Below are 12,815 nucleotides of genomic sequence, written 5' to 3' on the forward strand. Positions count from 1 at the left end.
ATGGGGTGTGTGCGATGTGGAGGTGTTTAAATGCACTTGGGGAAGCAAATGCAATAGCGACAACCACGCCACCATTAAACCCCCCAGTCAGAAACTGCTGTATCACTTGGAAGGGAAGCGGATCCGCACTATCAAATCTCCAGGAGGCTGCGACAAAGGGAGCTTGCAGCTTGACACACGGGTAACAACATAGCAAACACCTTTAATTCTGTCATGTCTCATACCCTTTGCTTTCTCACACATTTGTGGCTGCTCTAGCATTGACACCTACACTTAAAAAAAAAAAAAAAAAAAGACGGAAAAAAGAACCCTCGACAACAAAAATCCTCAAATGAAGCAATCTTATTCCAGCTAAAAAGAGAAACACCTGGAAAGTTATTCTTCTGCCCAGCAAAAATAAATCACTTATTAGCTCCTGCTTCTAGCACCTCAGAAAAGAGCAGAAAGCAGCCAAAAAAAAGTTCACTTTTGCGAATGAGAAGCTCCCAGAAAGCTGTTGGCTTTCCTTGGAGCCTGGGAGCTCACTCGTACAGGTTTGCCGGCGTAACTTCTCAGCTATTCTGCTGCTCGAATGCGAATCCTAAATTGACCTTCCTGCCTTAGCAGTGCTTGGGAACGTTCCTGGAGAGGGTTTGGGTGATGTTACATCTGAGGGGGTAGGTACACACACACAGGTAAACCCTCCCTGCTGGAGCAGCCCTCTCTTGACCATGCCTCCAGCTCTCCCCAACCCTGTCTCTGTTGGATTGATCCCGAAAGATTCAGCTGCCACCAAGTCAAAGATGTGTCAGGCTGAGCGGCTGCTGTGGCTTCAGCAGTGCCACCTCGTCGCTTGTCCCCCCCAAACACCCCAGTGCCCCCACTCCAGGCCCAGTACCTGCAGGGCCTGGACCGGGCAGGGCCCCCGAGTGCACAAGGAGTTAAGGCTCTTTCCAGCATTACTGGGTAGGTTAATATCACAGCTGCTTGGTAAAGCATTATCCAGCACCTCACTTAACAAAAGCCTGCTTTTGCAAACAGACTCCTACTTTTCCCCAAGTGTCCAAAGGTGTTTACTGAAGTAAATCTGCCTAAATCCTCCATTGCTTGGGTCATGGGGGTGGTTAGGAGGGTGGAAGGTGTAGAGATAATCTCTTTTTGTAAATTCTGCAAATCTTCTGGGAAAAAATCAGGAATCTGTGTCACATGCCTCTGTTCAACTGGTAACATCTCGGTTAGTGTGCTCCTTATGAGTGAAATCTGCCATAGCAGCTACAGGAAAATAAGACATCCCTCCCGTTTCTCATTGTTCAAACTGTTCTTCCCTCTCGAAGTTGCTTTAGCACGTTTAATCTATTTGCTGATGGGGGGGGGTGAGGGGGAACCTGTTAGGATCTTAAAAGTGGTTTCTGGGGAAAAAAAATAAAAATGACACTTTGGTCGGCAGGAGATAGTGTAGTTGAAAACTTGTCACTTGAGATTTCTGCACTACCCCGGTTATTCCAACACCAGCAACTGCATATTACTTTTTACATGTTGCAAATAGAGAGCAAACAACACAGGAAATTTTGACAGCTCTGCCTGAAAGGGCTTAAATACTTCTCAGTAAGCAGGATCCAGTTATAAATAAACCTTCTCTTGGTGAGAAAAAAGTGGCTACGACCAAAGACCTCAATATTTTTCTAGAAAAGTGTCTGATTAAAAGCACAGAAGAGCTTCTGAGAAACAAACAAACAGGCAGATATGGGGAGGACACACACACAGGGGTGGAGGGACAGCCGGAAAATGCACATGAACGTGACTACAAAACCCCACGAGGGAGCCCGGCTACAGAAACTTCCACAAATCTCGCCTTCCTCCTCCTCCTCCTCCTCCACCTCCTCCTCCTCCGTGCGCATTTTCTGGTGCCGCCGAGGATTCGCTGAGTCGCTGCTTTTCCCCGCCGGGTCGGGGCAGCCCGGGCCGGCCGCCAGCCCGGGGACACCCCCGCCACCTCCACCGCCACCACCGCGGCCACCGCCGCGGCCCCCGGCCCGGCCGGCCGCAACAACACCCAGCCCGACACTTCACAAATATAGGAAAAAAAAAAAAAAATAGGGAAAGAAAATTGCGTTTCAACTGGGGAAAGGGCGATTTTGCCCCGCCAAATCTGCCTCACCCCCTGCCACCCCCGTCCCCAAGGTCATGGTGAGTAAACAATAATAGTAATTAAAACAAAATAATAGGCAGCAGTCAAGAGCTGAGAGTACACACACCTGACCCTAACTATAACAGACTTCTCAGAGTAGAATTTGATCCCTCTCTGACACTTTCTACCTCAAGTGTTAGAGCGAGTGGCCATGAATAGTACAGGCATGCCATCTTGTAACACTATCTGCCTGTCAGAAGAGCCAAGGCTGGGTAGAGCAGGATCTATATAAGGCTTGTAACTAGGGGAAGCCCAACAAACAGCTACAAACACCTAAGTTATTTTACTCAGCCTCCACCCTTCTGCTTTTTCCCCCCTTCTTCGCAGTCTCTCTTTTTTTTTTTTTTTTTTTTTTTTTTTTTCTTTTCATCTTGGCTTTCTGTTGCAGAATGCAAATGTAGCCTGCCGGCGGTGAATGGGCTGAATTGTGATTAAGAAGAAGAAGAGCTCCTTTCTTTGTTCTCCCCTCAGGGGATGTTTACTGGGAGAGACACAGCGGATCAGATATGAAAGGCATTCAGGTCAGCATTGATGTGAGCGAAAGTGAAATCATACCTAAGGCATTCAAAAGACCGCCGTGTCAGGGGTTCAGCTAACGGTGCATCTACTGTGTCTTCCCTGTTAGGCACAAAAAAAAAAGGGGGGAAAAAAAAGGAAAAAAATCTCTCCACAAACAGGCATTTTTTGCAAAAAAAAAAAAACTACAACAAAAATTATATGGAGAAGGAAAGAAAAGTTTTCCCTCGCTTTACCTCCAGAGCAGAAACTACAGGACTTAGTGCTCTTTGCCCTTATGATCACGGATGGAGCAGGTCGAGTTGCATTAATTGTAGCTGCTGGGATCAGCATCCTTTTTAGGGGGAAATGATCTAGCCTGAAATGTGAGCGGTTATTTTTAAGCACACCTCTACATCCCATTTCCCTCTGTGCAGCACACGCACGCATAGGTGCAGGCGCATGTACACATGCACCTCTCTGTGAGTCCCAACAAGCTGCGTGGCTCATTTATTCTGATACAAACCACGAGCAAGCGTTTCTTGCCTCCCTCAGAAGCCACTCCGGTGATACAGGACGGGGTAGCATATCAAAACAGCACAGCACACCTTCAAAAGTGGTCTTTCATTGACTTGGAAACTCCTCGAAACACTTTGCTGCAAGCTCGCAGCGCAAAAGGACGGTGATCGGAGGCGTTAGGAGTTGGGGCACAGCTCTGTAAGTTAAACTGCTGCAAGGAAAAGTCTGGGCATTGTCGTTTTATTCACTAAAAAACCCCACTTGATGAAGAAATATTTGGATCTTACTTTTTTATTAAGTCTATACTTCTCCCAGCCTAGTTATTCTCTCAATAGACTTTCCCAGTGGTTAGCTGACGCTGTTGGCATAAACAGAGATATGTAAATATGTAGGGAAAATATAGCAAATTACAGTTAAGCATACAAAGAGTTAGGAGGTGGCTGCATTTGCAGGGGCTGAAATGAAAATGAAAACGACAGATCATTTTTTAAAAGCCCCAAAAAATTAAGGAACAGGGCTGGATGTCGTGTGCACTAACCAGCTCCACTACTCTGAATTTGTTTCCACCTTCAGAACCTTAGTTAAAATATATTGTTTGTCTAATGCTCACATCTGCTTTAATGGTGATGTTTAATTCTGAAATATTTTCAACTAGTGTTTCTGCATCACAGATTTCTCTCCTTTTTCTCTATACTCTAAAAAGACAACTAAAGAGCAATCAAAAAGGTGTCTGACTTGGCCATTCAGACAATTGCACCCTTGTGGGAATGCTGGAATGAATGGTACAGTGGACACCCCAGCACTATTGACGTTATAAACATGTAAATGAAACACATTAGGGCAGACAATCAATTGTCTGTGAGCACTGCAAACCTGCACTCCCTTTCTATGTGACAGGCACAAAATAGTGTCTACCTTGGGAAGCCATGGTCTTGGAGAAAAAGAGGACAAAGAGTTCTCTTTCACAGAGGAGAAAATGCACCTTAAAAGCACTGGGATAATGCAGATGCCAAAAACTGTTGTGAGGCGAAGAATTTCCTATTTCTTGGAATGAATGTGGGGCTGCTGTAAAAGAATCAACACCCTTCTTTCCACTCCAAAGGGAGACACACATTTTTCTTGGGGAATATTACCAGCCTGTCCTGAGAGCTTGCATCTCAGTCTCCCTCATATTTCCCCTACCTTGGGCAGTTGGCTATGTATAATTATTGATAATTAACTTGTAATGGTTTCCTTATTATTTTTTTTTTTCCTTTTCAAATATCCCTTTTCCAAGCCATCAAATGCATTTTCTTGCAGCAATTAGAAATTCCCCCAAAACTTTCCTTGTGAAGCATGTGCAATAAGCAAAACCAGTAAGTGCCGAATGGTCACAAATGGCAAACAGTAAATCAGGCACTAATCTCCAAATTCGCTGGGTTTCTTGAAACTCGGAAGCAAATAAATAGATCCGACTTGACACAGAAAACAACCTCCCCTGCTCCATGTCACAGCTCAGCCTGGACATGAATCTGCACTGAGAAAACGTGGCTGGATAATCATTACGCCCTGGCCACTCGCATTTATGGCATTAATTTTTAATACCTATCTCCAGGTGCTTTTCTGGAGGTGGTGGGAGTACATTTGTCTCGCTACCCAGTGAGCCAACTCCCGGAGTAATCTCCTCGCAACGGATTCCCGGCCCTGAGGAGCTGCCCGGCCACAGGAGCGCTCCGGGTGCCCGCTCTGCCCGCTGCCACCTGGGCTGCACAGGGAACAGCTGCCTCCTCACACCCCAGCCTCAGTCTAGCTGCCTCCAAACTTCTCCAGGCAGGGAAGACAAGACTCACTTCCCACTCACTAAAGGCAGCAGGCAGGCTTGCCTATTTTCTTCCTTCCCCCCCCCCCCCCCCCCCCTTTTTCAACTGAGAAGTGAAGGAGGTTTTTCCCCCTTCCCCAGCATCCCTGGAAGGAGGGTGGGTGGGTATCTTTTTGGGAAAGGCTCTGAGCAAGTCTAATCGTCTCTGCTTGTTTGGTCTGTGTTCTTGGATCAGACGCCCTGAAAGCACTGAACTTTCTCCCTTTTCTTTACAACTGGAAGCGAGGTGGCAAAGGAATCAAAGAGAGCTGTTTACTGAAACTTTGGGGTAAATTAGATACAACTTCACCCCCCACCACCACCCCCTTCCGCGCAGGGATTTTAATTTTACTTTGGATTTTCGAGGAGGGGAGTGGAAAGGAGGGGAAAAAAACCTCAGCCAACAAACGCCAAACCACAACAGCACGAAGAGAGGCAGCTCATCAGGCATGGCAGGGCAGGGCTGCCGGCCGGACAGCGCTGCTGCCGGGCCCCGTTCCGCGCCGCTCCGCACCGGCGCTGCGGCCGCCGGCGCAGCCCCCGCCTCCGCGGGGCGCCCGTGCGGAAAGGGGGCTCACTGCCCTCTCCTCCTCCTCCTCTTCTTCCTCCTCCTCCTCCTCCTCTTCTGCCGCCACTTCTCTCCCGAGTGAAAGTGCCGCGAAGTGAGTCAGGCGCTGGGAATCATCTGACTGAACTTCCCGGAGCTCCGCCGCATTCCTGGGCTGCCGCTCCCGCACCTCCCGCCCCCCCCCCCCCCCCCGCCCCGCTTTCGGGGTCCTCTCCTTCCCATCCTCCCTGCTGCCCCCCCTCCCCGGGGGGCTCACCCCTCACTGATTTCCACATCGCCTCTCTCACTCCCTCCCCCCCCCCCCCCGCACACCTCTCCTCCACTCCAGCAGCTCTCATCAACCCCGTTATCTTGGAAAATCCCGAGCCTGCTTCCTTTCTACCTTATTTAGCTCCGCTGTAATTTTATCCAGCCCCGGTATCTCATCCCGAGCCTTGCCCATCCCCGCACACACGCAGACACACGCACACAGGCGTGGAGCCCACTGAGGCATTAGTTGGATTATTCTGTTCTGTCCCCGTCTGTAATGTGTCTGGGATTCACTAACACTCCTCTCGCTTCCTTCATGACCATCTATTTTTTTTTTTTTCGTGGCTTTTAAATTTTATTTTGGTTCTGCTGCGTTTCTAAGGAATTTCTGTCCGAGTTCGATAAGCATCACCGTTTCTGGTGTTATCAGCAAAGACACAAGCTCAGAAGTAACATCTTTTCCACGATTCCAGGAAAGAAGAAAAATCCACTCAGTCCAGATAAATCCTAGGCAATTCCCAACGGGAAAGGCATTGGATACGTGCTTGTCGAGAAAGAGAAAATGAAAAAAAAAAAAAAAAAGCCCTAACCAAACCCACCCTCGCTCTACCTGCTCCTCAGAACGAGGGCATTTCTCACTCAGAAATGAATGAAAGAAACAAATTAGGGAGCACAAAGAGGAAAGAGGGGACAGACAGAAAGTAGAGAATTATTTCCTTCCCCCCCACACACACCCCGTGTCTTGGCCAGAACAAGACACTGAAGGGAGAACTCAGCCCTTCGCGTAAGCAGTGCACACACACTTGAAGTTTGCAGGATCTTTAAGTGGTTACCTTAAAAATCGCAATTAAACTTTCGTCTCCCAAGTGTGGTGGCTTTTCCAAGTTAGTGCAGCTGCCTGAAAAAACCCTTTTGCACGGGAGCAACCAGGATCTGTGCCACCACGCTCCATACGTGCTCCCAAAGACTTGGCTGCACCACCAGGATACGGTCCTGGTGTCCTGGGCAAACAGAGGCATCCAGTAATTTTTTTTTTTTTTTTTTTTTTTTTTGGTGGCGGGGGGGGGGGTAGGGTGGTGGTGGTGGGTTTTTTATAGGACTCAAATCATGTTGAGAAAATATTAAACACGTAGATGCATCCCTCATCAGAGAGCATGTGATGGGTTTAACACGCTAAACTAATAGTCTTGCCTGGAAAAGCAAGGAGGCTGAGGAAGAAGAATAAAACCCCCTCAAACACTCAGAATATTCTTTACTGCAAAAGAGCACTTCTGGATGCGCTGCTTTAAATCTCATTCTCTTTTTCTCTCAAAAATGACTGTTTAACATAAGAAAAAAGGCTACTTGACACAAAGCTTTTGTTATCCAGTTGATCAGCAACGTGCTTTAGATACTTGTAAGGGGAAAAAAGCCCCACAACAGACATTGATTTTAGAAAATCAATAACCAACATTTAATAAAAAGAACAGAGGAAACACAAGAGAGGAGAGGGAAACATTACGTGTAATTTTAATGTCTACTAAATTACCCAGAGATGAGGGGAAGGGGAGGTCTCCTCTGTGAGGACCACCTTAAATAATGACAGACACAAGAGTAAAGGGTGGTGGTGGAGGGGGAGAGACTTTAAAAAAAGATAACAAGGAACGGATCCTTGGGAAGCTGCTCAGAATATATTATTTTAGTTGTTTTTTTTTTTTTTTTGGTAATTCTAAGCCAAGCAAATAGATCAAAGACAACACAAAGGGAAAAGCCAGTGTAACATAACGAACAGTTTCTGACTAAAATTCCTCTATCACTCCCCCATATGGCTCGACGCCTCCACCACAACAAGAAAAAGACACACACGCACACACACACTCACACTCACAACCTAGAGAGAGGGAAAGGGAGGGGGGCAGGATCATTTGTTTCTAATCAACATTCTCTTGTCTTTGTGTTTTTTGTTGTTGTTGTTGTTGTTGTGTGTGTCCCCCTCCTCCTTCAGCCCCCCTCCACCTCCACCTCTCCACTTAAATGAAGTAGCTGAGCTATAAGCGCATGGGTTCAGGTTCACACAAATATCTTCCTTCCTCCGGCTCCTCGAAAGGAAAGTTGTTGGAAGTGGGGCCGGGATGGCCATGGAGGGGCTGCGGGCGGGGAGGGGGAGGCTGGCGGCGGGGAAGCGGCTATCAGCCGGGAGAGAAAGGAAGAAACTAAGGGAGGGACGGGGAGAGACGGATAAAGAGAGACCCACCACACCAGTGAAAGCTGCCAAATGTGAAATCAGCCCAGAACACCGCGTCCCACTGCGCCCCGGCCCTGCGCGGCCGGCGGGGACCGGGGGAGAGGGCAGCGACGGACAATCGGGCACCGAGCTCATTAGTATTATTAATTATCAGGGAGGAGGAAGTTTCATTTTCGAGTCCCTAACAATAAAAAAAAAAAAAAAAAGAAAAAAAGAAAAAAAAAAGAAAGAGAGAGAGAGAGTCGCTAACTCGGTGCCAGCCCGCCTCGGGGTTCTCACGCTGCCGGTTTTTTTTCCCAGGGCCGCCCGCCCCGCTCGTTCCGCGCCGCTCCGCGCCTCCCACCGCCCCGCTCCGCTCCGCTCCGCGCCCCGGCCCGGCCCGGCCCGCACTGACAGCGCCCGAGCGACCCGGGGAGCAGCGCCGGGCGAGCCGGGCCGCCCCCGCCGCTCCTCCGCCGCTCCGGGGCAGCGGCCCCGCCGCTCCGGGCCACGGGGGCAGCGCCCGCGCCGCTCCGCGCCCGCGCAACAAACTTTGGGGCGCGGCGGCGGCGGGGCGGGCGGCAGCGCGGCTCCCCCCCCCCGCGTCCCTCCGCACCCCCGGCGCTCCGCGGCCGCGCAGCCCCGGCCGCTCCGCGGGACGCCGCGCAGGGAGGCGGGGGGCGGCCAGCCCCGGGCTGCCGGGCTGCCGTGCCCCCCTCCCCGTCCCGCTCCCCGTCCTGCCGCCGGCTTCCCCCCCCACGGCCGCGGCGGAGCCGGCCGGAAAAGTTTTCCCGGGGGGGCGTCTTACCGTTTTTCCTCCGGGGGTTGGCTTGTTTTCGCCTCTTACACCTGGGGCCATCCGCCATGATCTGCTGCTTCATTGATAAGAGTGGATCAGATGGCAGTTCGCATGGGCTCGACTCCCTGATTCAGCAGCAGCAGCAGCAGCAGCGGCAGCAGCAGCACGCAGGCTCTATGTAACGACCAAACACAGCGACAATGTGGGCATCGGGATGTCCCATTTAAACGCAGGGCGCCAACGGGGACCCCAGTTTGCACCCGAAAAAGAACCCATCCACGCACACGGCGAGGCTGGCCGTGCCGGGGGAGGTGGGACGCGGTCGGAGCGGGCTCCCCCTCTCTCCCCAGCCGGGCAGATTTCTTCTTTATTTATTTATATATTTATTTATTTATTTATTTCTGCTCCCTCTCTCTCTCTCTCTCTCTCTCTCTCTGTGTGTGTCTCTGCGTGTGTGTGTGAGCGCGTGTGCGTGTGTCTCCCTCCCTGCGTGTGTGTGTGTTGCACCAGCAAAGCAGATCAGAGAGAGAGAGAGACAAGAATTACATCTCAAATGAGTCATAACTCATGACCGTATGAGGGAATGCACAGCTTTTACAGTAGGCTGTTTGACTCAATGCTAGGCGGACCATTTCCTCCTAAAAGTACTTTAATTTGACACTAGAACTTCTTTTCACGCGAAATCCTATCCTGCTCCTGCCTTCAATTTTTTTCCCCCCAAAGTGCACTCCAGCAAAGTGATAAGAGGAGAGGGAAACATGGCTCTCCCCTGTCCTTTTGGGGTAAGCTCAGCACGGATACCTCCCCCTCCCCCTAACAACGAGGAGTGTAATTATAAACCTCTGTCACCTTTTTAGTCAGTTTGACAATATTCAGGGTTTCCCCTGCCCCTTAGTTAAACAAAGCTTCAGAGTGTCATTTTTTTTTTCCTTCCCAGAAAAGAAACAGAAATCAAAACTACCGCTGTCAGAGTTTTCAGCCTTTCAGTTGGGTTTTGGTTTTTTTTTTTTGTTTTTAAGAAAAAAAAAATAAATAAAACCAACTTGTAAACTTTTAGACCTACTGTGTGTGCCTGTGTGCCCGGGCTGGGCAGGAGGCTCTATCTGTCAAAGGGAGAGAGGGGCAGGAGCGTTTGGTTTGCTTCAAGAACGCTCCTGAAACTCAGTCCATCTCGAAGAAGATGCTGTAGCTTTAAAGATGCTTTGACTTGAGGATTAGTTTAAACAGGGGGCTATAAAAGATGTAACAGATGCAAACTGTAAAACAAGGGCAATTAACCCTTGCTCTCCTGAGCAGGATCCCCCCTCGCCTTCGCATCTATTGTCTTCTCCTGCACTGGGAGTTTTACATAAAACCTAAAAAATGATTACCTGACTCAACAATTTCTATCTATCTATATACATTTAAGCAGAGTGAGATTTTTTTTTTTTTCTTTTCCTCTTTCCCCTTCCTTGTGTCTTTTTACTTTGCTGGAGCTTCACACCAGGACTGAGCAGTGAAGTGTGCTGCTGTTGGGTCTTTTTATTCTGCCTGAACTCTCTCCTCAGGCGTTTACTGTTATAAAACCTGCTTGGCTATAAATAAAAAATAATAAATCTCCAAGAAGGTAAGAGGATGGGAAGATTGAGAGAGTGTGTGTGGGGTCAGCGTGTGTACTCACACTCTCCTGTCTGGGATTCCGCCTGGACAGAGGGAATGGGTGGTTCTGTGGATGTGGATGTATGTGGCTGAGGAAAGAGGAGGCTGAGAAATGTGCTAGAAACTTTAGTATTTGCCAGTTATTCCCGAGGCTGGGGTGGGCAATGGTGGCATCACCGCGGAAGATCTGCCAGGAGAGGAGATACAGCGGGGAGGGAGGACAGGCACCGAGGAGAGCCCGGACCCTCAGCCTGCCTCGGCAATTGGCGTTTTAATGCAAAACGACCAATGGTGAATGGTTTTAAATGCATTTCACTCCCTTTCCTACTCTCCAGCCTCCCGTGAAAAGTTGTCAATAATTTTAAACCTGCAAATTTCGAGAACACTTTTCTTCCCAGAAGACCGGCAGACTTTAAAAAACATATATTAATTTTAATTTTTTTTCCCCCTTTTGGTAAACGACTTTTAAGTTCCAGTCTGTACTTTCACTTCTTGCTTTAGGCTCCCAGAAGCTAAGGTGTTACTTCACCCAGCTTCACAAAATAAAATATAGAAATGAAACCAACTAAGCAGACAAAACAGCAGAACTTTCTGTTTGGGGAAACACATCCTTTGCCGGGGAGCCCTGCCCGTGGCTGGGGCTCCAGCGGTGCCCGGCCGGGCTGGCTCTGCATGCTCAGGGCATGCAAAGCATTAACAGGTACCTGCAAACTTTCAGAGCTCAGATGTAAAACCTGAAATAAAAAGGGCAGGAGGTGGGTGGGGGGATGTTTCAGTTTTGTTTTTTTGTTTTGTTTTGTTTTTTTTTTTTTCAGGAGGACGAAGTCCTTTCCTAGCATTAAAACTTTTGCTGCTGCGTTTTAAAAGGCACCTCCCGTACCTGGCTGACAGGTAAGGGGAGCAGGGGTGGTGGTGGCACAGCCCCGAGCACCCCGAAACTGCTTACCCCTTCCTGGAGCGGTGCTGGAGTGACTTCAGGTTTCGGTTAAAAAAATTGAAAAAATTAAAAAAAAAAAAAAAAAAGATTTTTCGCCCCAAGTATAAACAATCCAGAAAAATTAAAATACTCTCGAAATGAAATAAGCCCGCTGATGCGTGAGGTGGTGTGAGAAAAAAAAAAAGAGAAGGGAAGAGGGAAAAAAAAAAGGAGAGAAAATGGAATTAAATTCCGAACCTACCTGCGAAGTCTTGTTTGTAGTTTTGGCCAGAAATGGTGAGAAGAAAAAGCATGAAGAAGCCGCGAAGTGGAGGAGAAAAGGTGAAGGGAGATGCAGCTCCTGGAGAAATTGTAAAAAGCCTTGCAAAGAGTTGTCGGAAGGACCGTTATTCCTGCTGGGCAGGTTAGGACTGATCTCTTTCTGCCACTCCAGGAAACACAAACCTGGGGACGGACTGACGTGTTACGCCTCTTCTAATGACATTTTCTTCTTTTTCTTTTCTGTACGAGCGAGAGGAGAGACCCTGCAACACACGCCACCTATCTTTGTGGGGAGGGATAATTGGAGAGCACCAAACGTGAGCATCATGTGGAAACGTGATCGCCAAGTTTCTCTCTGGGAAAGGATCTGGGATAGATTATACCTTGAAGTCTCCGCGAACGCTTTAGCGGCAGAAATGCAATTCCACCTCCTCCCGCCCGCCCCCCGCCCCGCGCCCGCCCCCCGCCCCGCCGCTCCGCTCCGCTCCGCGCCGCTTCGCGCCCCGCGGAAACTCAGCGCGCCCCGCCACCGCATCCCAACCCCCCGGGGGCTGCAGCCCCCTGCCCCGCGGGTGCAACCCTGCCCTCCCCCCGCGCTCAGCCAGCGTCTCTGCCATCCCCGCGGCGCATCCCTGCTCACCCCCCCTCCCCGAGGCGCATCCCTGCCCGTGTGTCCCCCCGCCGCATCCCTTTCCCTCCCCCAGGCGGAATCCCCCGCCCCCTCCCCAGCAGGATCCCGCCGGATCCCCTGCCCCCAGGCTGGATCCCCGCCGGTTCTCCCATCCTCGGGCGGGATCCCTGGCCGTGCCCCCCCGCCGGGGTCCCCCCGCTCGCCCGCCCGCCCGCGGAGCCGGCCAGGGCCACATCCTGCCCTGCACCGTCCCGCGCCCAGCCCCGCTCCGGGCTCTCGCCTCTTGCGGTGGGGAAACTTACCCTGACATAAAGCCTAGAAACTAAACTCTGTTCGGGCACTGCAAATAAGCTCCTGGCTTGTTTTGGTGCGGTTTTATTTTTACCCTTAACGCGTTTCTTTTGGTTGTTTTTTTTTCCCCCCTCCCTTTCATTTCAGCACTCATCCAGGTTATTTGAATAGTCAGCTAAATCTGATGAAAAAAAAAATCAACCAAACGTGCTGAGATCTT

At 49.9% G+C, this 12,815-nt stretch overlaps 1 protein-coding gene across 3 annotated transcripts in view; it reads right to left on the reverse strand.

Annotated features, from left to right (window-relative positions):
- ZEB2 (zinc finger E-box binding homeobox 2) overlaps positions 1-12,080 on the reverse strand; it is a 113,956-nt gene extending 101,876 nt beyond the window's left edge. The window contains exons 1-3 of one of the 3 annotated variants that reach the window (XM_069021301.1): positions 11,857-12,080; positions 11,654-11,752; positions 8,847-9,011 (exon numbers count right to left, since the gene is read on the reverse strand). In XM_069021301.1, the coding sequence (XP_068877402.1) occupies positions 8,847-8,919 (73 nt within the window). In that variant the 5' untranslated portion in view covers positions 8,920-9,011; positions 11,654-11,752; positions 11,857-12,080. Of the gene's footprint in view, positions 1-8,846; positions 9,012-11,653 lie in introns of all 3 variants that reach the window. The other 2 variants (XM_069021302.1, XM_069021300.1) reach the window with 2 other exon arrangements.
- Positions 12,081-12,815: the final 735 nt, after the last annotated feature.

Source organism: Aphelocoma coerulescens, chromosome 7, assembly GCF_041296385.1.
Source record: "Aphelocoma coerulescens isolate FSJ_1873_10779 chromosome 7, UR_Acoe_1.0, whole genome shotgun sequence".
NCBI classification, from domain to species: domain Eukaryota; kingdom Metazoa; phylum Chordata; class Aves; order Passeriformes; family Corvidae; genus Aphelocoma; species Aphelocoma coerulescens.